This window comes from Bos javanicus, chromosome 9 (assembly GCF_032452875.1).
Source record: "Bos javanicus breed banteng chromosome 9, ARS-OSU_banteng_1.0, whole genome shotgun sequence".
NCBI lineage: Eukaryota > Metazoa > Chordata > Mammalia > Artiodactyla > Bovidae > Bos > Bos javanicus.
Genome location: NC_083876.1, coordinates 3,264,575 through 3,292,139, shown reverse-complemented (window position 1 = coordinate 3,292,139; position 27,565 = coordinate 3,264,575). Strand labels below are relative to the sequence as shown.

The 27,565-nt window shown below is 37.1% G+C and overlaps 1 protein-coding gene across 1 annotated transcript in view; it reads left to right on the top strand.

Moving 5' to 3' along the window:
- Positions 1-271: 271 nt before the first annotated feature.
- The window catches only part of EYS (eyes shut homolog), a 280,871-nt gene continuing 253,577 nt past the window's right edge, over positions 272-27,565 (top strand). Inside the window, 6 exon segments of the mRNA XM_061428706.1 lie at positions 272-436; positions 438-671; positions 673-748; positions 751-996; positions 999-1,041; positions 14,734-14,843. Of these exon segments, the coding sequence (XP_061284690.1) occupies positions 272-436; positions 438-671; positions 673-748; positions 751-996; positions 999-1,041; positions 14,734-14,843 (874 nt within the window).

Sequence of the window (27,565 nt, the reverse complement as noted above, 5' to 3'; positions counted from 1 at the left end):
GTAAGAATTTTCTATATCATTAAGTTAATAAAACTTTATTAACTTTTTTTTCCCTCTGTTTTAAAGGGCATTTTAAATAGCTGAACTCTACTCTTCTTGATCAAAATTCAGTCATCAAATCTGCTTGCACTTTGGGACTACAAAAAGAGGCCAGTTCCTAGAGAATCTCTGAATCAAGTCTCTGCTTACAAATTTCCATCAATATTAAAAGCGTGTTTTGCAGCAATTCTTTATTACACTTTATGATAGATTGCTAGGCACAATTTTCAAAATGACTAGCAAATTAATTATGCTTGTGAGCCTGGTGATTCTTTGTAGCATGTTTACACATGTAAAAACAACATGCAAAAGGCACTTGGTGCAAGAATGGCATACATGGCCCTTAATGTATGTGGTAAATTGGACACTAAAAGAAGACATCTGCCTGAATGTCAGGCAGAGATTGCTGGCTTGGAGATGTAAATACTAAAATGAATAATTCTGGCAATCAAGTTGTTTACTAGATTTGCCCTTTGCAAATTCAAATAGGAGATATCCTCGTAATTTCTTATGAACCATCTCTTCAATATCCAGAAATAATGAACATTTCTGAAGCATCATTCATTGACTGTCTGCAAAATACCACAACTGAAGATCAGTTATGGTTGATTTAAATCTGAAGATCAGATTTAGTTTGGTTGCAAACTAAAAGGAATGCACACTGCTAATTCTTAGTGGCTGAGTGTTAGAACACATTATTTTATCACAGTCATGGTTCATCCCTTTGTCAACTGGGCCTTGCCCTAAATGTGACAGTGAAAGAGCGATTGTGCCAGGAGAATCCAAGTTCAGAACTTTGCTCTGGGCATGGTCAATGTCTTACAGAAGTTTGGAGCAAGATGTATAGCTGTCATTGCCAGCCTGCATTCTCTGGGAAATACTTCTAGGAGTTGGATGAATGTTCTTGTAAATCATGTAAAAATAATGGCAGTGGCAATAACACAACATAAAAATGGAATAAGAAGGGTATGAATGCATTCATCACCCACCATTTACAGGTAAGATTATTTTTTAAAATAACATTACTTTATTATAATAGTAAAATAGACTGAATTCATACATGGTTACTTACCAACAGGCAGGCTACATTTTTAAGAATTTGGTAAAATTTTTAGAATTGGCTAAATTTGAATTCCAAGAATATAAAAATCCTATCAAATATTCTTTAAAATATATGCCTATTTAAAGAAGATTTCTTTAAAACACATGTGTTTTATGCTGAAATACCTGTTTATACATCATTCTCCAAATTCACTCTTAATATTTCATTAAAAATTATCAGAATAATATGTTTTAGTTTTTAAATGAAATTCCCAAGGTTATGGTATTTGGGGAAAGCAGTTCTGGATGATAGTGTAGAATGAAGGGTATCAATGAGTTGAGGATGATTTAAAAAAAAAATCTACCTTGTTGAGGGGAAAGTATTGAAGCTGCTTGGGAGAGTTAGAGAAGAAGAAATAATTGTGAACACAAAGCAGTATTCTCTATAGTGTTGGGAGGACACTCTATAAAGTGATTGATAGATCAAAATAACAAGGAGGGAGAGAGCTTGATATAATTATTAACTTTAAAAAAATGTTAAATAATTTTCATATGCTAAATGAGAGGCATTGATGAGGAAAGTTTGCAAAGGAAGATATTTGGTCAGTGGATGAAGCCAGAAGGGCAACTTAAAAACAATGTAACCTTAGGCTATCTGAGGCTGATATGAGAATTTAAGGGAAATAGACTATTGCTACTTGAAAGTTTACTAGGGAATTTGAATCATCAAAGGAAAGTGAAGAGAAACATTGAAAAAATATAGGGAACATTTGATGTTTGGGGATGTGTGAAAGGATATCTTTCAATGACAGTTCCAGATACCTGGCATGTAGAGTTAATAGAGGTCCTGGGTGAGAAAGGATCTAACAAAGGGCATCTAACAAACCTGACATAGTTGGCAATGACAGGATGGGAAAATATGTAACAGACCCACAGTACATTTTGGTCAGGAGAAGGGAATGCAGGTGAGCAGCCCATGTGGTTGAAGCAGGCTAGACTCAGGGCTATAACTGCAATTTCGTTGGGCAAACTTGAAGGGATTTGACAAGGTTTCTCTTCTGTGTGCCTGGGAAGACTCCATTGGAGCCAGACTTGAGGGGACTGTACCATAAAATGTAATAGAAAAACTCATTATGTTCCAAAACTCACTTAAGCCAATGATTCAAAAAAGTAATTTTAGACTCCTTAGGGAGGAAGTTCTGAGTCTATTTCAGAGCTTAATCCCATAAATAGCCACTGGACATCCTCTCTATATAACTGGGGTCAAATTCCCATTTGACTTTACTGGCAGTGGTCATAAAAGAGGTAAGTTACCCCGACTCAAAGCATAGCAGATAATTAAAATTAAGACAGGTGAGCAAAAAAAACACTCAAGTTTCTGACTTAGGGTGAATGAAAGTGTAATTTAATTGAAAGCTCCTAAAGCAAACATTTTATCCCATCCAAAGAATTTTAGAGAATATTTGGCCAGAAAAGTCTCTACCATCTATTATAATATTAACTGGCACAGATGCAATCATATATCATGGGATATTATTTCAACACTTTTATCGTGATTGCATTGAATTATTTCCAAATATTTATTTATTTATTGGTAACTTAATGGTAGATAATATGAATAACTAAAACATGTAAAATACCTATTATTTTTTAAAACACTGAGCATATATCATTATTATATTCTAGTTATGAAAAATTACTTCAATTTGAAGTCCCAGAAGATATCAAAATACTAGAATATTATAAATATTCTGTATCCTTTTGAGAATAGGAAGAAATAGAGAATGTTTACTGTAGCTCTTGGTTAGCACTACCATGACAAAGAACCACAGTGTGAGGGGCTTCAACAATAGAAGTTTATTTTCCCAAAGTTCTAGAGACTAAGTTGTCCCAGTCAAGTTATCAAGAGGACTGATTTCTCTGAGGCCTCTCTTTAGTGCATTGTCAGTCATCTCCCTGTATCTTCACCTTACTTTCATCTGTGGTAACTGTGCATCCTCTTCTCATAAGAACATCAGTCGTTTTTGATCAGGACCTAAACTGACTCAATGGACATGGGTTTGAATAAATTCTGGGAGTTGGTGACAGACAGGGAGGCCTGGGATGTTGCAGTCCATGGGATTGCAAAGAGTCGGACATGACTGAGCGACTGAACTGAATTGAAACTGGTCACATCATTTAATCTTTACTTTCTCTCCAAAGACCCTGTCTTCAGGGAAGTTGCACTATCAGGTTAAAAGCATTAGGATTTCAAGATAAAAATGTTGTGGGTGAGTCACAGTTTAGCCCATTACAACCACATGGACTGAAACAATGAACTATTGAATATACTACTAGTATTTAGCTGTTATGTATGGGAGTATGTTGGCACACAATCATATTGACTTATATTTTCATTGTTTTGGAGATTGCTTAGAAGTAAATGAAGGATGAGGAGTTCTGCATTAGTGAACAGGGATGTCAGTCTATAAGGAATCTGAAAAGCAACAACTGGGCAAAACTTCTCACAAATTAAATTAAAATTCCATATATAGCGTTTATTATGTTGAGAGACATTACATTGCCAACAAAGTTTCGTCTAGTCAAGGCTATGGTTTTTCCTGTGATCATGTATGGATGTGAGAGTTGGACTGTGAAGAAGGCTAAGAGCTGAAGAATTGATGCTTTTGAACTGTGGTGTTGGAGAAGACTCTTGAGAGTCCCTTGGACTGCAAGGAGATCCAACCAGTCCATTCTAAAGGAGATCAGCCCAGGGGAATGATGCTAAAGCTGAAACTCCAGTACTTTGGTCACCTCATGCGACGAGTTGACTCATTGGAAAAGACTCTGATGCTGGGAGGGATTGGGGGCAAGAGGAGAAGGGGACGACAGAGAATGAGATGGCTGGATGGCATCACTGACTCGATGGACGTGAGTCTGAGTGAACTCCGGGAGCTGGTGATGGACAGGGAGGCCTGGCATGCTGCAATTCATGGGGTCGCGAAGAGTCAGACATGACTGAGCGACTGATCTGATCTGATCTGATCTGATGTTCCTTCTATTCCTGCTTTCTGGAGAGTTTTTATCATAAATGGATGTTGATTTTTGTCAAAGGCTTTCTCTGCATCTATTGAGATAATCATATGTTTTTTTATTTTTCAATTTGTTAATGTGGTGTATTACATTGATTGATTTGCGGTTATTGAAGAATACTTGCATCCCTGGGATAAAACCCACTTGGTCATGGTGTATGATCTTTTTAATGCATTGTTGGATTCTGATTGCTAGAATTTTGTTAGGGATTTTTGCATCTATGTTGATCAGTGATATTGGCCTGTAGTTTTCTTTTTTTGTGGCATCTTTGTCAGGTTTTGGTATTAGGGTGGTGGTGCCCTCATAGAATGAGTTTGGAAGTTTACCTTCCTCTGCAATTTTCTGGAAGAGTTTGAGTAGGATAGGTGTTAGCTTTTCTCTAAATTTTTGGTAGAATTCAGCTGTGAAGCTGTCTGGACCTGGGCTTTTGTTTGCTGGAAGATTTCTGATTACAGTTTCAGTTTCCATGCTTGTGATGGGTCTGTTAAGATTTTCTATTTCTTCCTGATTCAGTTTTGGAAAATTGTACTTTTCTAAGAATTTGTCCTATTCTTCCACGTTGTCCATTTTATTGGCATATAATTGCTGATAGTAGTCTCTTATGATCCTTTGTATTTCTGTGTTGTCTGTTGTGATCTCTCCATTTTCATTTCTAATTTTATTGATTTGATTTTTCTCCCTTTGTTTCTTGATGAATCTGGCTAATGGTTTGTCAATTTTATTTATCCTTTCAAAGAACTAGCTTTTGGCTTTGTTGATTTTTGCTATGGTCTCTTTTGTTTCTTTTGCATTTATTTCTGCTCTAATTTTTAAGATTTCTTTCCTTCTACTAACCCTGGGGTTCTTCATTTCTTCTTTTTCTAGTTGCTTTAGCTGTACAGTTAGGTTATTTATTTGACTTTTTTCTTGTTTCTTGAGATATGCCTGTATTGCTATGAATTTTCCCCTTAGGACGCTTTTACAGTGTCCCACAAGTTTTGGGTTGTTGTGTTTTCATTTTAATTCGTTTCTATGCAAATTTTGATTACTTTTTTGATTTCTTCTGTGATTTGTTGGTTATTCAGCAGTGTGTTGTTCAGCCTCCATATATTGGAATTTTTAATAGTTTTTCTCCTGTAATTGAGATCTAATCTTACTGCATTGTGGTCAGAAAAGATGCTTGGAATGATTTCTATTTTTCTGAATATACCAAGGCTAGATTTAAGGCCCAGGATGTGATCTCTCCTGGAGAAGGTTCCATGTGTGCTTGAGAAAAAGCTGAAATTCATTGTTTTGGGGTGAAATGTCCTTTAGATATCAATTAGGTCTAACTGGTCTATTGTATCATTTAAAGTTTGTGTTTCCTTGTGAATTTTCTGTTTAGTTGATCTATCCATGGGTGTGAATGGGGTATTTTGGAAGAATCAGTATAGTGAAAATGAGTATACTACCCAAAGCAATTTATAGATTCAATGCAATCCCTATCAAGTTACCAACAGTATTCTTCACAGAGCTAGAATAAATAATTTCACAATTTGTATGGAAATACAAAAAACCTCAAATAGCCAAAGCAATCTTGAGAAAGAAAAATGGAACTGGAGGATCAACCTGCCTGACTTCAGGCTCTACTACAAAGCCACAGTCAAGACAGTATGGTACAGGCACAAACACAGAAATATAGATCAATGGAACAAAATAGAAAGCCCAGAGATAAATCCACGCACATATGGACACCTTATCTTTGACAAATGAGGCAAGAATATACAATGGATTAAAGACAATCTCTTTAACAAGTAGTGCTGGGAAAACTGGTCAACCACTTGTAAAAGAATGAAACTAGAATACTTTCTAACACCATACACAAAAATAAACTCAAAATGGATTAAAGATCTAAACGTAAGACCAGAAACTATAAAACTCTTAGAGGAGAATATAGGCAAAACACTCTGCGACATACATCACAGCAGGATCCTCTATGACCCACCTCCCAGAATATTGGAAATAAAAGCAAAAATAAACAAATGGGACATAATTAAACTTAAAAGCTTCTGCACAACAAAGGAAACTATAAGCAAGGTGAAAAGACAGCCTTCAGAATGGGAGAAAATAATAGCAAATGAAGCAACTGACAAACAACGAATCTCAAAAATATATAAGCAACTCCTACAGCTCAATTCCAGAAAAATAAATGACCCAATCAAAAAATGGGCCAAGGAACTAAATAGACATTTCTCCAAAGAAGACATACAGATGGCTAACAAACACATGAAAAGATGCTCAACATCACTCATTATCAGAGAAATGCAAATCAAAACACTATGAGGTACCATCCCACACTGGTCAGAATGGCTGCGATCCAAAAGTCTACAAGCAATAAGTGCTGGAGAGGGTGTGGAGAAAAAGGTACCCTCTTACACTGTTGGTGTAAATGCAAACCAGTACAGCCACTATGGAGAACAGTGTGGATATTCCTTAAAAAACTGGAAATAGAACTGCCTTATGACCCAGCAATCCCACTGCTGGGCATACACACTGAGGAAACCAGAACTGAAAGAGACACCTGTACCCCAATGTTCATCACAGCACTGTTTATAATAGCCAGGACATGGAAGCAACCTAGATGTCCATCAGCAGATGAATGGATAAGAAAGCAGTGGTACATATACACAATAGAGTATTACTCAGCCATTAAAAAAGAATACATTTGAATCAGTTCTAATGAGGTGGATGAAACTGGAGCCTATTATACAGAGTGAAGTAAGCCAGAAAGAAAAACACCAATACAGTATACTAACGCATATATATGGAATTTAGAAAGATGGTAACAATAACCCTGTATACGAGACAGCAAAAGAGACACTGATGTATAGAACAGTCTTTTGGACTCTGTGGAAGAGGGAGAGGGTGGGATGATTTGGGAGAATGGCATTGAAACATGTATAATATCATATATGAAATGAGTCACCAGTCCAGGTTCGATGCACAACACTGGATACTTGGGGCTGGTGCACTGGGATGACCCACAGGGATGGTATGGGGAGGGAGGAGGGAGGAGGGTTCAGGATGGGGAACACATGTATATCTGTGGTGGATTCATTTTGATATATGGCAAAACCAATACAATATTGTAAAGTTAAAAAAATAAAATAAAATAAAGCCAAAAAAAAGATAAATTAAAATTTCATTATACTCGGTGACAGGGCTATTGCGAATTTATGTGAAATGGTTTTGTAAGGACATTTGTCCATTGGAATTTTGTTAGGCCCTGAAAATTTAGCGTTGGCAGCTACCCCACATTCGAGGTCAGGGGCAGTGGCCAAGAGTGCCAGGCTGCCATGGTGCATGAACAGTTGAGAGGAGCTACCCCACGTCCGAGTTCAGGGGCGGCAGTGGAGAGGAGCGACCCTGCATCAGAGGTTAAGGGCAGCAGCCCGGAGGAGCAACCCCACCTCCAAGGAGCGGTGGCTGCACGGGCACAGGAGGGCCTAGAGGAGTTATTCCATGTTCAAGTTCAGAAGGGGTGGCAGTGAGGAGATACCCCTTGTCCAAGGTAGGAGCAGCAGTAGCGCTTTTCTGGAGCAGCCATGAAGAGATACCCCACGTCCAAGGTAAGAGAAACCCAAATAAAATGGTAGGTTTTACAAGAGGACAACAGAGGGCAGACACACAGAAACCATACTCACAGAAAACTAGTCAATAAAATCACACTAGGACCACAGACTTGTCTAATGCAATGAAACTAACCCATGCCTTGGGGCCACCCAAGATGGGTGGGTCATGGTGGAGAGGTCTGACAGAATGTGGTCCACTGGAGAAGGAAATGACAAACCACTTCAGTATTCTGGCCTTGAGAACCCCATGAACTGTGAAGAGACAAAATGATAGGGTACTGAAAGAGGAACTCCCCAGGTCAGTAGGTGCCCACTATGCTACTGGAGATCAGTGGAGAGATAACTCCAGAAAGTATGAAGGGATGGAACCAAAGCAAAAACAGTACCCAGTTGTGGACATGACTCATGATAGAAGCAAGGTCTGATGCTGAAAAGAGCAATATTGCATAGGAACCTGGAACGTCAGGTCCATGAATCAAGGTAAATTGGAAGTGGTCAAACAAGAGATGACAAGAGTGAACGTCGACATTCTAGGAATCAGAGAACTAAAATGGACTGGAATGAGTGAATTTAACTCCAATGACCATTATATCTACTACTGCGGGCAGGAATCCTTCAGAAGAAATGGAGTAGCCATCATGGACAACAAAAGAGTTCGAAATGCAGTACTTGGATGCAATCTCAAAAATGACAGAATGATCTCTGTTCGTTTCCAAGGCAAACCATTTAATATCACAGTAATACAAGTCAATGCCCCAACCAGTAATGCTGAAGAAGCTGAAGTTGAATGGTTCTATGAAGACCTACAAGAACTTTTAGAACTAACTCCCCAAAAAGATGTCCTTTTCATTATAGGGGACTGGAATGCAAAAGTAGGAAGTCAATAAACACGTGCAGTAACAGGAAAATTTGGCCTTGGAGTACGGAATGAAGCAGGGCAAAGAATAATAGAGTTTTGCCAAGAAAATGCAGTGGTCATAGCGAACACCTTCTTCCAAGAACACAAGAGAAGATTCCACACATGGACATCACAAGATGATCAACACTGAAATCAGACTGATTATATTCTTTGCAGCCAAAGATGGAGAAGCTCTATACAGTCAGCAAAAACAAGACCAAGACCTCACTGTGGCTCAGACCATGAACTCCTTATTGCCAAATTCAGACTTAAATTGAAGAAAGTAGGGAAAACCACCAGACCATTCAGTATGACCTAAATCAAATCCCTTAGGATTATACAGTGCAAGTGAGAAATAGATTTAAGGGACTAGATCTGATAGAGTGCCTGATGGACTATGGACTGAGGTTTGTGACATTGTACAGGAGATAGCGATCAAGACCATGCCCATGGAAAATAAATGCAAAAAAGAAAAATGGCTGCCTGGGGAGGCCTTATAGCTGTGAAAACAAGAGAAGCAAAAAGAAAAGGAGAAAAGGAAAGATATAAGCATCTGAATGCAGAGTTCCAAAGAATAGCAAGAAGAGTTAAGAAAGCCTTCCTCAGCAATCAATGTAAAGAAATAGAGGGAAACAACAGAATGGGAAAGTCTATAGATCTCTTCAAGAAAATTAGAGATACCCAGGGAATATTTCATGCAAAGATGGGCTCGATAAAGGACAGAAATGGTACGGACCTGACAGAAGCAGAAGATATTAAGAAGAGGTGGCAAGAATACACAGAAGAACTGTACAACTAAGATCTTCATGACCCAGATAATCACGATGGTGTGATCACTCACCTAGAGCCAGACATCCTGGAATGTGAAGTCAAGTGGGCCTTAGAAACCATCACTATGAACAAAGCTAGTGGAGGTAATGGAATTCCAGTTGAGCTATTTCAAAATCTGAAAGACAATGCTGTGAAAGCACTGCACTCAATATGCCAGCAAATTTGGAAAACTCAGCAGTGGCCACAGGACTGGAAAAGGTCAGTTTTTATTCCAATCCCAAAGAAAGGCAATGCCAAAGAATGTGCAAACTACCGCACAATTGCACTCATCTCACACGCTAGTAAAGTAATGCTCAAAATTCTCCAAGACAGGCATCAGCAATACACGAACTGTGAACTTCCAGTTGTTCAAGCCGGTTTTAGAAAAGGCAGAGAAACCAGAGATGAAATTCCCAACAACTACTGGATCATTGAAATAGCAAGAGAGTTCCAGGAAAGCATCTTTTTCTTCTTTATTGACTATGCCAATACTTTGATTTTGTGGATCACAATAAACTGTGGAAAATTCTGAAAGAGATCAGAATACCAGACCACCTGACCTGCCTCTTGAGAAATTTGTATGCAGGTCAGGAAGCAACAGTTAGAACTTGACATCGAACAACAAACTGGTTCCAAATAGGAAAAGGAGTATGTCAAGACTGTATATTGTCACCCTGCTTATTTAACTTCTATGCAGAGTACATCATGAGAAACGCTGGGCTGGAAGCAGAAGCACAAGCTGGAACCAAGAATGCCGGGAGAAATATCAATAACCTCAGAAATGTAGATAACACCACCCTCATGGCAGAAAGCAAAGAGGAACTAAAAAGCCTCTTGATGAAAGTAAAAGAGGAGAGTGAAAAAGTTGTTTTAAAGCTCAACATTCAGAAAACGAAGATCATGGCATCCGGTCCCATCACTTCATGGGAAATAGATGGGGAAACAGTGGAAACAGTATCAGACTTTATTTTGTGGGGCTCCAAAATCACTGCAGATGGTGACTGTATCCATGAAATTAAAAGACGCTTACTCCTTGGAAGAAAAGTTATAACCAAAATAGATGGCATATTGAAAAGCAGAGACATTATTTGCCAACAAATGTCCATCTAGTCAAGGCTATGGTTTTCCTCTGGTCATGTATGCATGTGAGCGTTGGACTATGACAAAAGCTGAGCGCCGAAGAACTGATGCTTTTGAACTGTGGTGTTGGAAAAGACTCTTGAGAGTCCCTTGGACTGCAAGGAGATCCAACCAGTCCATTCTAAAGGAGATCAGCCCTGGGATTTCTTTGGAAGAAATGATGCTAAAGCTGAAACTCGAGTACTTTGGCCACCTCATGCGAAGAGTTGACTCATTGGAAAAGACTCTGATGCTGGGAGGGATTGGGCGCAGGAGGAGAAGGGGACGACAGAGGATGAGATGGCTGGATGGCATCACTGACTCAATGGACGTGAGTCAGAATGAACTCTGGGAGTTGGTGATAGACAGGAAGGGCTAGCTTGCTCCGATTCATGGGGTCGCAAAAAGTCGGACATGACTGAGTAACTGAATTGAACTGAACTGAAATTTTGTAGACACATTCCTCCGTGAAGGATATGTGCAATTCTGTGCAATTAATTGCATAGATACATGCTATGCAATATTTGGGCTTTTGATATATCAAAACATAGCTTGTACAACTGGAATTTGGAAAAAGATATCAGTTCACTTCAGTTGCTCAGTCGTGTCCGACTTTTTGCGACCCCATGAATTGCAGCATGCCAGGCCTCCCTGTCCATCACCGTCTCACGGAGTTCACTCAAATTCATGTCCATCATCTCGGTGATGCCGTCCAGCATCTCATCCACTGTTTTCCCCTTCTCCTCCTGTACCCATCCTTCCCAGCATCAGAGTCTTTTTCAATGAGTCAACTCTTCACATGAGGTGGCCAAAGTACTGGAGTTTCAGCTTCAGCATCATTCCCTCCAAAGTAATTCCAGGGCTGATCTCCTTCAGAATGGACTGGTTGGATCTCCTTGCAGTCTAAGGGACTCTTAGGAGTCTTCTCCAACACCACAGTTCAAAAGCATGAGTTCTTTGGCGCTCAGCTTTCTTCATAGTCCAACTCTCACGTCCATACATGACCACTGGAAAAACCATAGGCTTGACTAGATGGAGCTTTGTTGGCAAAGTAATGTCTCGCGTTTTAATGTGCTATCTAGGTTGATCATAATTTTCCTTCCAAGGAGTAAGCGTCTTTTAATTTCATGGCAGCAATTACCATCTGCAGTGATTTTGGAGCCCCACAAAATAAAGTCTGACTGTTTCCACAATCCCCCATCTATTTCCCATGAAGTAATGAGACCAGATGCCATGATCTTTGTTTTCTGAATGTTGATCTTTAAGCCAGCTTTTTCACTCTCCTCTGTCACTTTCATCAAGAGGCTTTTTAGTTCCTCTTCACTTTCTGCCATAAGGGTGGTGTCACCTGCATATCTGAGGTTATTGATATTTCTCCCGGCCATCTTGATTCCAGCTTGTGCTTCTTCCAGCCCAGCGTTTCTCATGATATACTCTACATATAAGTTAAATATGCAGGGTGACAATTTACAGCCTTGAAGTACTCCTTTCCCTATTTGGAACCAGTCTGTTGTTCGATGTCGAGTTCAAACTGTTGCTTCCTGACCTGCATACAGGTTTCTCAAGAGGCAGGTCAAGTGGTCTGGTATTTCCACCTCTTCCAGAATTCTGCACAGTTATTGTGATCCACACAAGTCTTTGGCATAGTCAATAAAGCAGAAATAGATATTTATCTGGAACTCTCTTGCTTTTTCGAGGATCCAGTGGATGTTGGCAATTTCATCTCTGGTTCCTCTTCCTTTTCTAAAACCAACTTGAACATCTGGAAGCTCACCTTTTACATATTGCTAAAGCCTGACTTGGAGAATTTTGAGCATTCCTTTACTAGCGTGTGTGATGCGTGAAATTGTTCAGTAGTTTGAATATTCTTTGGCATTGTCTTTCTTTGGGATTGGAATGAAAATTGACCTTTTCCAGTACTGTGGCCACTGCCAAGTTTTTCAAATTTTCTGGCAAATGGAATGCAGCACTTTCACAGCATTATCTTTCAGGGTTTGAAATAGCTCCACTGGAATTCCATTACCTCCACTAACTTTGTCTGTAGTGATGGTTTCTAAGGCCCACTTAACTTCACATTCCAGGATATCTGGCTCTAGGTGAGTGATCACACCATCGTGATTATCTGGGTCATGAAGATCTTTTTTGTACAGGTCTCCTGTGTATTCTTGCCACCTCTTCTTAGTAACTTCTGCTTCTGTCAGGTCTGTACCATTTCTGTCCTTTATCGAGCCCATCTTTGCATGAAATGTTCCCTTGGCATCTCTAATTTTCTTTAAGAGATCTCTAGTCTTTTCCATTCTGTTGTTTTCCTCTATGTCTTTGCATTGATTGCTGAGAAGGCTTTCTTATATCTCCTTGCCATTCTTTGAAACTCTGCATTCAGATGCTTATATCTTTCCTTTTATCTTTTGCTTTTTTCTTCTCTTCTTTTCACAGCTAACTATAAGGCCTCCCCAGACAGACATTTTGCTCTTTTGCATTTCTTTTCTATGGGGATGGTCTTGATTCCTGTCTCCTGTATAATGTTACAAACCTCTGTCCATAGTTCATCAGGGAATCTATCAGGTCTAGGCCCCTTAAATCTATTTTTCACTTCCACTGTATAATCATAATGGATTTGATTTATGTTATACCTGAATGATCTAGTGGTTTTCTCTACTTTCTTCAATTTAAGTCTGAATTTGACAATAAGGAGTTCATGATCTGAGCCACAGTCAGCTCCTGGTTTCATTTTTGCTGACTCTATAGACCTTCTCCTTCTTTGGCTGCAAAGAGTACAATCAGTCTGATTGCAGTGTTGACCATCTGGTGATGTCCATGTGTAGAGTCTTCTCTTGTGTTGTTGGAAGAGGGTGTTTGCTATGACCAGTGCATTCTCTTGGCAAAACTCTATGAGCCTTTGTCCTGCTTCCTTCAGTCCTCCAAGGCCAAATTTGCTTGTTACTCCAGGTGTTTCTTGACTTCCTACTTTTGCATTCCATTCCCCTTAATGAAAAGGATATCTTTTATTGGTATTTGTTCTAAAAGGTCTTGTAAGTCTTCATAGAACCATTCAACTTCAGCTTCTTCAGCATTACTGGTTGGGGCATAGACTTGGATTACTGTATAGCAGCTAGAAAATGAAAATTTAAAAATTTGTGCATAGCTTCTGAGAATCCAAGAAGTCTTTTCTATTTTTCCAAAGAATTTTAGATTAGGCTTTATTTCATTGATTGGATTTTACTCTGGAAATAATCAGTTTGAGATCCATCCTCTTAGAACAAAATTTTAAGTATAAAATATATTATTATTTGACATAAAATTTTGAAGTGTAATGCTGTGAAGCAGAATTCTAGTGGTTATTTTTTTCTTGCTTGACTGAAACTTCATGCCCTAGTTTTTCTTCACATGTTATAATACCTTTGTATTTTCCTTGTTTGAGTCATTACTGTGGCTACATGGTAGGGCTAAAACACAACAAACATTTGAATGTGTCACTTTGTATATTACCACTGCAATGTTACCAGTGTTTGTTGAAAAACTGGGACTTACATGTAGTTATCTATTCCCAAAACATAATTAACACATTCAGATAAATTTTTACTGAATTGTTAAATTCAGATAAAGTGTTACTGTGATCTGAATTAACACATTCAGATTATCATAAAAATTAGCTAAAGCCCAAATACCAACAATCATCAAAGTATTTTTAATAGTGTCATATGGTGTGTGTGTGTGTATACTCAGTTGTGTCCAAATCTTTGCGATCCCATAGACTGTAGCCCACCAGGCTCCTCTGTCCATGGGATTCTTCAGGCAAGAACACTGGAGTGGACTGCCATGTCCTCCTCCAGGTGATCTTCCCAACCCAGTGATTGAACCTGAGGCTCTTATGTTTCCTGCATTGGTAGGTTCTTTATTACTAGTGTCACTTGGGAAGCCCTGTCTTGTGGTAAGAGGATAGAAAAAAAGAGATTAAATTTACTGAAATTAATTTTGTTTCCACTTAAATCCATCTTCATGAGGCACTATTTCTAAATTAATATTACTTTTTTTGGAAAATGTTATGATATTAACAATGAAAGAATTTAGGAAAAATCTATGACCAATGAAAACAATCTATGAGTGCAATGTAAATATTTTAATATAGTTGAAACATTGATTTTATTTTATCTTTATAAGCATAACTTGTTCAGAAATAATTGGCCAATGGCAATGACATATCTGCTTCCATGGGAACTATAGAAATATTATTGCAAGTATCTTCCTTTGTGAATGTGAGGAACCATTTTCAGGTAAAAATTCACATGTATGTATATATACATACACACAAATAGTTTTAATTTAGTCATTTATTTCAACTTAAACTTGAAATGTTTCAATTATTACTGATGAATACAAGCTTAGTGATTATATACTCAGACTTTTTAGGGATAAAATTAAGAGATCAATTTGGTTAACAATTAATTATTTTGCTACATATTTCATAATGTATGGAGAATCTGGACACAGGTTAAACAGTCTTATTATCATAAAATATATTTTATTCTTAGGTACAAACATTGATTTAGAAATACTGTATATTTTGCACATATTTGCAAAATTGTATCTAACGTTTCTGTTTATATAACAAGTCATTTCTGGCAATTTCCCTTTCATAAAGAATAAAAAAGTTTTATTCCTTCTTGAATGAATTTAAAGATGTGAAACAAAATTATTGTTGAAACCAATAGTACTTTTTTTTTAACTTTTCATTAAATATTTGACAATGAAATTGTGTTTAAACCATTCTTATCTCATCTTTGATCTCTCCTATAGTTTTCATATTCTGGGAAATATACCTGACCATCAGTATATTTAAAAATTATTTGGGTCAACTGTGTCTCCTGTCACGTGTAGATACCTAAAGAATCCTTTCCTGGTAAAAGTAAAAGTTATGTGTTTCTCAAACTGTCAGGAGTGATAGCTCCAAATGTTTCTCTTACACATCCTTCCACCTACCATAGTTGAGATAGATTTGAAAGTTTAGTAGAGTGTATCAGTTCAGTTCAGTTCAGTTGCTCAGTTGTGTCCAACTCTTTACAACACAGTGGACTGCAGCACCCCAGGCTTCCTTGTCCATCATCAACTCCTGGAGCTTAATTAAACTCATGTCCATCAAGTCGGTAATGCCATCCAACCATCTCATCCTCTGTTGTCCCCTTCTCCTCTGGCTTTCAAACATTCCCAGCATCAGGGTCTTTTCAAATGAGTCAGTTCACATCAGATGGCCAAAGTATTGAAAATCAGCTTCAGCATGAGTTCTTCCAATGAAAATTCAGGTCGGATTTCCATTAGGATTGATTGGTTGGATCTCCTTGCAGTCCAAGGGACTCAAGAATCTTCTCCAGCACCACAGCTCAAAAGCATCAATTCTTCAGTGCTCAGCTTACTTTATAGTCCAACTCTCATATCCATACAAGACTACTGGAAAAATCATAGCTTTCACTAGATGGAACTTTGTTGGCAAAGTAATGTCTCTGCTTTTTAATATGCTGTCTAGGTTGGTCATAGCTTTTCTTCCAATGAGCAAGCACCTTTCAATTTCATGGCTATATTCACCATCTTCAGTGATTTTGGAGCCCCCAAAACTGAAGTCTCTCACTGTTTTCATTGTTTCCCCATCTATTTGCCATAAAGTGATGGGACCAGATGTCATGATTTTGGTTTTCTGAGTGTTGAATTTTAAGCCAAGTTTTTCACTATCTTTTTTCACTTTCATCAAGAGGCTCTTTGCTTTCTTCCATAAGGATGGTGTCATCTGTGTATCTGAGGTTATTGATATTTCTTCTGGCAATCTTTATTCCATCTTGTGCATCATTTAGCCTGGCATTTCACATGATGTACTCTGCATATAAGTTAAATAAGCTGGGTGACAGTATACAGCCTTGATGTACTCCTTTCCAGATTTGGAACCAGTCCGTTGTTATATATCAAGTTCTAACTATTACTCCTTTACCTGCATACAGATTTCTCATGAGGCAGGTATGGTGGTCTGGTATTCCCATCTTTTGAAGAATTTTTTCACAGTTTGTTGTGATCTACACAGACAAAGACTTCAGTGTAATTAATAAAGCAGAAGTAGATGCTTTTCTGGAACTCTCTTGCTTTATCGATGATCTAATGAATGTTGGCAATTTGATCTCTCGTTCTTCTGCTTTTTCTAAATCCACCTTGAACATCTTGAAATTCATGGTTCACATACTGTTGAAGCCTGGCTAGGAGAATGTTGAGCATTACTTTGCTAGCATGTGAGATGAGTGCAATTGCACGGTAGTTTGAACATTTCTTTGGCATTATCTTTCTTTGGAGTTGGAATGAAAAATGACTTTTCCAGTACTCTGTCCACTGCTGAGTTTTTCAGATTTGCAGGCATATTTAGTGCAGCACTTTTGTAGCATCATCTTTTAAGATTTGAAATAGCTCAACTGGAATTCTATCCCCTCCACTAGCTCTGTTCATAGTGATGCTTCATAAGGCCCACTTGACTTCACATTCCGGGATGTCTTGCTCTAGGTGAGTGATCACACATTCGTGGTTATCTTGGTCATAAATATATTTTTTGTATAGTTCTTCTGTGTATTCTTGCCACATCTTCTTAATATCTTCTGCTTCTGTTAGGTTCATATAATATCTGTCCTTTATTGTGCCCATTTTTGCATGAAATATTCCCTTAATATATCTAGTTTTCTTGAAGAGATCTCTAGTCTTTCCCATTCTATTGTTTTCTTCTATTTCTTTGCATTGATCACTGAGGAAGCCTTTCTTATCTCTCCTCACTATTCTTTGGAACTCTGCATTCAGATGGGTATATCTTTCTCTTTATCCTTTGCCTTTCACGTCTCTTCTTTTCTCAGTTATCTATAAAGTCTCTTCAGACAATGATCTTTTCCTTTTTGCATTTCTTTTTCTTGAGGATGGTCATGATCACTGCTCCCTGTACAATGTCAGGAACCTCAGTCCATAGTTCTTGGCACTCTGTCTACCAGGTCTAATCCCTTGAATCTATTTGTCACTTTCACTGTATAATCATATGGGATTTGATTTTGGTCATACCTGAATGATCTATTGGTTTTCCCTACTTTCTTCAATTTAATTCTGCATTTGGCAATAAGAAATTCAAGGTCTGAGCCACAGTTCACTCCTGGTCTTATCTTTGCTGACTGTATAGAGCTTCTCTATCTTTGACTGCAAATAATATAATCAATCTAATTTTGGTATTTATCATCTTGTGTATCAGTCATTGCCTATAATAAGAGGGTTTGGTATGCTGTGAGTACAACTGTCTTAAAGAAATGTTTGCAGGGCTTTTTTCTCAGGTAATTTATTTTCTTGAGATAGGATATGAGCGGAAAGATGTTTTTTAATATCTTACCACATCCTGCAGATGTATGAAGACCATATAATTCATCTTCCAAAACATGGTATTTTTTGGACAGAAAGTGAAAATGAAATTTGCTCAGTTGTGTCCAACTCTTTGTGACCCCATGAACTATACAGTCCACGGAATTCTCCAGGCCAGAATTCTGGAGTGGGTATTCTTTCCCTTCTCCAGAGGATCTTCCCAACCCAAGGATTGAACCCAGGTCTCCCGTACTGCAGGCAAATTCTTTACCATATGAGCCACAATGGAAGCCCCTTTCTGACAGAAGAGGTAGCTAAAAGACCTCCATAAATATTTGAAATGTTTTTTATTCTCTGGCAAATTGATTTCATTAAATAGACAGACATATAAAGTATCTCTATTCAAAATTTACTTTTAATCATATAATTTCCAAAGAAAATATTGCAATTTGTCCTCTGCAAATCTAAAGGACATTTTAAAACATATTTTAAATTGATTTTCTGAAATATTACAAATGATATAAGAGAAGCTATGTATACTTTTTTTTTTTTTTCCTGAAGAATGAGTATTTTTTTCAATATGATCTTACAGTTGTAATTTTTTGGAACTCTACCTATACCATCTTAAAAACTGCATTTATGATTAATAAATTTGAACTTGTTAATAGTTTCAATTGACCCTTCTATGCTCTCTTAATTGAACACATTTTCACTGAACACATGTTGAAAGTGAAGGTGAAAGTGAAGTCGCTCAGTCGTGTCCGACTCTGTGACTCCACGGAGTGTAGCCTACCAGGCTCTTCCATCCATGGGATTTCCCAGGCAAGAGTACTGGAGTGGGTTGCCATTTCCTTCTCCAGAGGATCTTTCTGACTCAGGGATCGAACCCAGTTTTCCCCACATTGTATGCAAACACTCTGTGCCACCAAAGAAGTCACATGTTGAGGTTCCTGTTCATCTCAAATGAAAATATGGTAGTGTTAAATATTCTCAATTTTATTTATTTTTGCCTAAAATACATCAATAAAGTATTTCCATAGGAGCTATATTTTTATTCTTTTCAGAGTTATTTTTTGCAAACATTTTCAAAGAGAATCCTAATGAAATAAGTGATCTCTACATATGATTCTTTTGGATGTTTGAAAAATCTGATGTTGCTGTGTTTGAGTTCCATTATATCCTGCCAAAATTAATCTTTGAAACATAGGGTCTCCTTCAAACGTTGTATCCCACAGGTGTAGATATTACAAAGCTCAATTATAACATTTATAATCTCGAGCAGTTTTGAAGTCGTTGAACTTGTTAAGTGTCTTCATTGTATTGTAGAGGGACAAGTTTTAATGCCTTGAAAATAAGAATAATTAACTAAAACTTTCAGAAAATTATCCTTGTCCCTAACTTATTGTTTTTATTGTCAATTACTTGTAGCTGGTTTTGAATGAGATGCAATAAAAACTTACAAAATTCTTCACTAAAATTCCAAAACCTTCCTGAGATACTGTATTATTTTCAGTCATTCTTCACAAGTTCAAACATTTCTAAAATCAAATTGCTAATGGATAGCAGAAAGAGAAAGCATATTTTGTCATTTTATTTTTTTCAATATCAGCTTTATAGAAAAAATTGTCCGTTTACCTGTGAATATTTTCAATTATTTGTAGAATTTTCGACTATAGATTATATTCTACTTATGTGAACATCACATCTGGTTTGCTTTTAAAATATGAATTATGAATGAATCACAATAAATTCCAACTACATATCTTTTCCATCCTTTTCTCAACTTGATCAAACAATATATATTCATGATAAATTTAAAGATATATATAATTTTTAGCACAGCACACATAACTTTTTCTTTGAATATTTTTAGTGAATTTTCAAGAGCATTCTTAACGTTGTCAGATTGCTTGCCTTCAACAGAATAAATTTATAAAACTTTATTTTAACTCAATAAAATGAAAGGAAAAAATCAAACTATTATTGAAATGAACTGATTATCTATTTGAAATCTCTGATTTAAGGGTACTGTCTTCTACCTTTTAAATTTGTACCTATTTATTCTGTTTACTGAGCCAAAACATTTATAATAATCACTTTAATTTTTGTGTGTACAGACAAATTTGCAATAGAAAATGAGGAAAGTAATTTTGGCATAGTCATTTGACCTAAATGAAAACTCATGCCTCACAGAGTGTTATATAAGAATATCTCCTGCATCTGAACCCAATTCATCAGTGTAAGGGGATTTTTAAAAATAATCCCTAACATCTAAATAGATGCTGATGCTTCTTAAGCAAGCATGTGTCTTCTGGCTTCATGTAGTCAGTGATGTCACTATTCTCAGTGGTGAATCATTACAGTGACATAGTAAACTCATTACCAAATTTAAAGGGAAATAAATTTGAAGCATGCTTTTTATGAAAAATGTATACTACTTCATTTAAATTATTTATTGTAAAATAAGAAATAAACATCAGAAAACCATAAAATAAACAAATCACTGTATACTTAGACCTGGAGATTGCAAACTTTTTTTTTCTGTAATGAATAAGATAGTAAATATTTTATATATTCTGAGACATGTGGTATTATCACAGTAACTCAATTCTGCTATTGCAAGGTGAAATCATCCATAGGCAGTATGTAAATAAATTGATTTTATTATTTTCAATAAAATTTTATTTTCAAAAATAGGTGGAAGACCATATTTGGCTTACAGCTGTAATTTACCAACCCCTTTATACCATCCTCTATAGCAAGGATATATAGATTCTCTACAAACTCCATGACTGGAATGTTTGGCCTCAGTTTGTCTTTCATGTAAAACATATACACATAACCCATAATTTCCTGAGGTTCCACTGACCCAGATTATTTTCACTGAGTAAAGACATGTAGTTATCACTAGTTAACTTTCAAGTTTCTCCTCATGGTAAGTTAAATACTATTTAGGTATCCTATAAAAGGCCATGACTGAATTTAAAATACAAAGTAGAGATTTATGAAGCACAATTGTTTACTTAAATGCAAATGTGAATAATAGTATTTAGTCAGAAAAATACAGGACAAATGGTCATTTGATAACTTGGGAAAACTTATATCTCAGAAACAATATAGCCCACAGACTTGGCTAACTAAGTGAAATTATGAGCCATGCCTTGTAGGGCCACCCAAGATAGACACATAATGGTGGACAGTTCTGACAAAACCTGGTGCACTGGTGAAGAGAATGTCAAACCACTGCAGCATTCTTGCCTTGAGAACCCCAAGAATAGTATGAAAAGGCAAAAATATATGACACTGAGAGATGAATTTCTCAGGTTGGTATGTGCCCAATAAACTACTGGAGAAGAGCTGAGAAATAGCTCCAGAGGGAATGAAGAGGCTGAGCCAAGCAGAAACAACACACAGTTGAGGATGTGTCTGGTGGTGAAAATATAGTCCAGTGGTGTAAAGAACAATGTTGCATGGGAATCTGGAATGTTAGGTCAATGAAGCAAGATAAATTGGAAGTGGTCATGCAGGAGATGGCAAGAGTGGACATCAACATTTCAGGAATCAGTCAACTAAAGTGGATGGGAATGGGTGAATTTAACTCAGATGACCATTATATCTACTACTGTGGGCAAGAATCCCTTAGAAGAAATGGAATAGTCCTCATCACCTACATAAGAGTCTGAAGCGCAGTACTTGGGTGCAATCTCTAAAATGACAGAATGATCTCTATCTGTTTCCAAGGCACAACATTCAATATCACAGTAATCCACGTCTATGTCCCGACCACTAATGCCAAAGATGCTGAAGTTGAACGATTCTATGATGACTTACAAGACCTTCTAGAACTAATATAAAAAAAAAAGTCCATTTCATCATAGGGGACTGGCATGCAAAAGTAGGAAGTCAAGAGATACCAGGAGTAACAGGCAAGTTTGGCCTTGGAGTACAAAATGAAGCAGGCAAAGGCCAAAAGAGTTTTGTGTTGTCCTTCCAACAATACAAGAAATGACTCTACACATGGACATCACCAGATGGTCTACATTGAAATCAAATTGGTTATTTTCTTTGCATCTGAAAACAGACAATCTACAGAGTCAGCAAAAACAAGACCAGGAGTTGATTGTGGCTCAGATCATGAACGCTTATTGAAAAATTCAGACTTAAATTAAAGAAATTAGGGAAACCCAATAGGCCATTCAGATATAACCTAAATCAAATCCCTTATGATTTTACAGTATTAATGACAAAGAGATCAAGGGATTAGATCTGACAGAAAGAGTTCCTGAAAGACTATTGACAGAGGTTTGTAACATTGTACAGGAGGTGTGATAAAAACCATCACCCAAAAAAAGAAGTGCAAAAAGGCAAAATGGTTGTCTGAAGAGACCTTACAAATAGCTGAGAAAAGAAGAGAAGTGAAAGGCAAAGGACAAAAGGGAAGATATACCCATCTGAATGCAGAGTTCCAAAAAATAGCAAGGAGAGATAAGAAAGCCTTCCTCAGTGATCAATACAAAGAAATAGAGGAAAACAATAGAATGGGAAAGACTAGAGATCTCTTCAAGAAAATTAGAGATACCAGGAGAACATTTCATGCAAAGATGTGCTCAATAAAGGAAAGAAATGGCATGAACCTAGCAGAAGCAGAAGATATTAAGGAGAGGTGGCAAGAATATGCAGAAAACTATATATAAAAAAAGAAAGAAAATCTTAATGACCCAGATAACCACGATGATGTGATCACTCAACTAGAACCAGACATTTTGGAGTGTGAAGTCCAGTGGGCCTTAGGAAGCATCACTATGAACAAAGCTAGTGGAGGTGATGGAATTCCAGTTGAGCTATTTCAAGTCCGAAAAGATGATGCTGTGAAAGTGCTGCACTCAATATGCCAGCAAAGTTGGAAAACTCAGCAGTCGACCCAGGACTGGAAAAAGTCAGTTTTCATTCCAATTGCAATGAAAGGCTATGTCAAAAAATGATCAAACTAATGCACAATTGCACTCATCTTACCTGCTAGCAGAGTAATGCTCAAAATTCTCTAAGCTAGGCTTCAACAGTATGTAAACCAAGAACATCTAGATGTTCAATGGAGATTTATAAAAGGCAGAGGAACCAGAGATCAAATTGCCAACATCCATTTGATCATAGAAAAAAGAAGAGAATTCCAAAAAAACAAACAAACAAAAAAATCTACTTCTGCTTCATTCACTACACGAAAGCCTTTGACTGTGTGAATCACAACAAACTGTGGAAAATATTAAAGGGATGGGAAAGAGATGGGCTTTCCTTGTAGTTTAGCTGGTAAAGAATCTGCCTGCAATTCAGGAGACCCCAGTTTGATTTCTGGGTAGGGAAGATCTGCCGGAGAATGGATACTCTACTCACTCTAGTATTCTTGGGCTTCCCTGGTGCCTCAGTTGGTAAAGAATCTGCCTACAATTCAGGAGGCCTGGGCTTAATCACTGAGTTGGGATGATGCCCTGGAGAAGGGAACAGCTACCCACTCCAATATTCTGCCCTGGAGAATTCCATGGACTGTATAGTCCACAGGGTTGCAAAAAGTCAGATATGAGTGATCGACTTTCACTTTCACTTTTCTGTCTCCTGAGAAATCTGTATGCAGGTCAAGAAGCAACAGTTAGAACCAGACCTGGAACAACAGACTAATGCCAAATTGGAAAGGTATTTGTCAAGGCTGTATAGCAACTAAAGAACCTCTTGATGAAGGTGAAAGAGGGGAGCGAAAAATCTGGCTTAAAACTCAACATTCAAAAAAATTAAGATCATGTCATCTGGTCCCATTACTTCATAGCAAATAGATGGGGAAACAATGGAAACAGTGTTGGACTTAATTTTCTCCATCTCCAAAATCACTGCTGATGCAGCCATGAAATTAGAAGATGTTTGCTCCTTGGGAGAAAATGACAAAACTAGACAGCAAATCAGAGACATTACTTTGCCAACAAATGTCCATCTAGTCAAAGCTATGGGTTTTCCAGTATTCATACACGTTTGTGAGAGTTGGTCCACAATGATGAATGAGTGCTGAAGAACTGATGTTTTTGAACTGTAGGGTTGGAAAAGACTCTTGAGAGTTCCTTGGACTACAAGGAGATCAAACCAGTCAATTCTAATGAAAATCAATCCTGAATGTTCATTGGAAAGACTGATGCTGAAGTTGAAGCTCAAATACTTTGGCCATCTGATTGGAAGAGCCTACTCGTTAGAAAAGACTCTGATGCTGGAAATGATTGAAGACAGGAGTAGAAGGGGATGACAGAGCCCGAGATAGTTGGATGGCATCACTGATTCAATGGACATTGGTTTGAGAAAGCTCATGGGGAAGGACAGGGAAGCCTGGCATGCTGCAGTTCATGGGGTCACAGAGTGCTGGATATGACTGAGCTACTGTGCAATGATGATGATACTCAATGAACATTGTGTTATTATGGCCAAAATGACCTGTGACTCTCTTAGAAGACCTAATAACCATAACATTTTGGAATATTTTGTATTATTCAGTGACTTCTAGTCTTAGCCAAAAATGTACAGAAAATATCACCCTTTTAATAGTTATAATGTATGTGTATGCATGCACATATGTATCTATCTATCCATCCACCTCTCTTTTCAGTTATACATGCTTTCCTAATGAATTTCTTCAAAAGTCTTTTGGGACTTTGTATAATCTTTTATGTGTAAACATATACTCTTTTTTATCTTTGCATTTTAAAACATATTATTTGATATATGATGCAGAATTTACAAAAAATGAGATTATAGTGTTCCAAAGAGTTATATTAAAAGTTATAAATGTTATATTTCCAATGACTTATGAATCAATTCTTATTACATAAATTGGTGTCCCAAGTTGTTCTAATGGTAAAGAACCAGTCTACCAATGCACGAGACATGAGACTCAAGTTTGATCCCTAGTTTAGGAAGATTCGCTGCAGGAGGGCATGATAATCCACTGCAGTATTCTTGTCTGAAGAATCCCCTGGACAGAAGAGTCTAGTGGGGTACAGTCCATAGGATTGCAAAGAATTTGACATGACTGAAATTAAAAGATGCTTACTCCTTGGAAGGAAAGTTATGACCAACCTAGATAGCATATTCAAAAACAGAGGTCTGTCTAGTCAAGGCGATGGTTTTTCCAGTGGTCATGTGTGGATGTCAGAGTTGGACTGTGAAGAAAGCTGAGCGCTGAAGAATTGATGCTTTTGAACTGTGGTGTTGGAGAAGACTCTTGAGAGTCCCTTAGACTGCAAGGAGACCCAACCAGTTCATCCTAAAGGAGACCAGTCCTGGGTGTTCATTTGAAGGACTGATGCTGAGGTTGAAACTCCAATACTTTGGCCACCTCATGTGAAGAGTTGACTCATTGGAAAAGACTCTGAAGCTGGAAGGGAATGGGGGCAGGAGGAGAAGGGGATGACAGAGGATGAGATGGCTGGATGGCATCACGGACTTGATGCACATGAGTTTGGGTGAACTCCAGGAGTTGGTGACGGACAGTGAGGCCTGGCGTGCTGCAATTCATGGGGTTGCAGAGTCAGACACGACTGAGCGACTGAACTGAACTAAACTGAAGCAACTTAGCATGCATGCATGCATTACAGAAATTATCCTTTGTGTCAAAATTTCACTGCTCTTAAGTTTCGCTGAAGACTGAAAATTTTGAAGTTAATATATTTTAGAATATTATAGCTATGATGAGGGGAGCAGTTTAATCATTTAAATCTAATGCAATTTTAAATCAAGACAGCAAAGAAATAAGTACAATCCTATTTTAAAACTAGTGAGACTTTTGAAAAAAAATCATGATTTTTAAGACACCTCAATATTGTGAAAGAGTATGAAAATAATAATTAGCCATGAGGTAAAACTATATACCTTCAAACATTATAAAAATGAAATTAAGAAGTAAAAATTCAGTGTGAAATTAAATGAGATGTACTCTTCATTGTAATTCTGCTTTTCTCAGTTTGAAAATGTTATACAAGATTTATATTTATCTATTATAAAATTATTTTCCCTGATTTTATAACTTCATAATGTTTATCTAAAAAAAACTAATAAGTATCATTATTAAATAATGGAAGTATTAAAATTCTTATGGTCAGTTCCTGATTTTCAAAACTTTTCAAAAGTTGTTTGATGTCGGAACAAGTGATTGTCAGAGAATAAGCTCTCAGTCTTGGTTTAGGATTAAGTTACAGCTGCAAATAATAGTTTTAGATTCGGGATTCAAGAAGGTTTGTTTGGAAGCCATGCTGTGATCTCTATAGCCGAGATTAATAATTTTTGGAAGCCATGGCATTTCACTGGAAAAATAATTATTTTTCAGGACATGATAACCACAGGTATCATTCTAAGAGATAACCAATCTGATTAGTGAAGATTACTAAGAACATTTCATTAGAAGTTTCAAGCAGAGGGAGGCAGAACATTTTCCAAGGTAAAGAAAATTACCTCATTTTCAAAATCTCTACCAGTGGGTAGAATGAGAATAATATTTTGTCCATTTAAAGGAAAGCTAGCAGGAGGTAAATCAGATATAATTATTTTCATTTTCAAAATTGAACTTTAATCCTATTTTGCAACTTAATTCTGATAAAGGCTGGAAAACTAATCTCAGTCCATTCCACCCTGTCTCTAACTCCCTGCCAAGGAGAGAATTGAACTAGCCCTACTCTCGTAAGTGTAATTTGTTCAGTATAGTAGATAAATAATCATGTTACTTGACCCAATAGGCACATTACAGGCACAATCAACTCTATGGCTTAGTATTCATACAACTGAGAGGTAAAGTTATGGCAAATAGTTGGACAAGTTACACTCAATGATGCTTATTATTTTCTGAGTTGTTGACTAGAAAGGCTTTTATGTAATTTGGATTGCTATTTACATTGTAAAACCTTACTGTGTAGTAACTTTTTTTTTAATTCTCTAATCACTGTGATCATTATTGGCACTGATGATGACATGTTCTTCTAAGCACAGCATAATCCACAATAATATAATACTAAAATAACTAAAGGTTCTGTATCCAGTTGCTAACCCAAAGACTTGCCTTTGCTACCCCACTCCAGCCTGATGAAGCTTCTTTGTCTTACTGTTTTTTTTTTTTTTTTTTTTTTGGTGTCCTTCCATTGAGATAAATTCCCTTTTGACTGATTGGCCAAACAATGCATACAGGAGCTCCTCATTCCACTGAAAATTGTCTCAGGATAATTTGTGTGTTAACTAAGTATGTGGTATATATTATTCATTTAATGAATGTTAATTATTAATAATTATGTGATATCAGGATGATCATGACTTCTTTTTAATTTTTGTGTTAAAAAATGCAAGTATAAATTGATTACAAATAAAAGGGTTTGAATTCTCAATAAGCATAAATTTGGTTAAACTTCTGAAACATGTTGTTGTTGTTCAGTTGCTCAGGCCTGTCTGACTATTTGCAACCCCATGCACTGCAGCAAGCCAGGCTTCTCTGTCCTTCAACATCTCCCAGAAATGCTCAAACTCATGTCCATTGAGTCAGTGATGCCATCCAACCATCTCTTCCTCTATAGTCCCCATCTTTAATCTTTCCAGCATCAGGGATATTTCTAATGAGTCATCT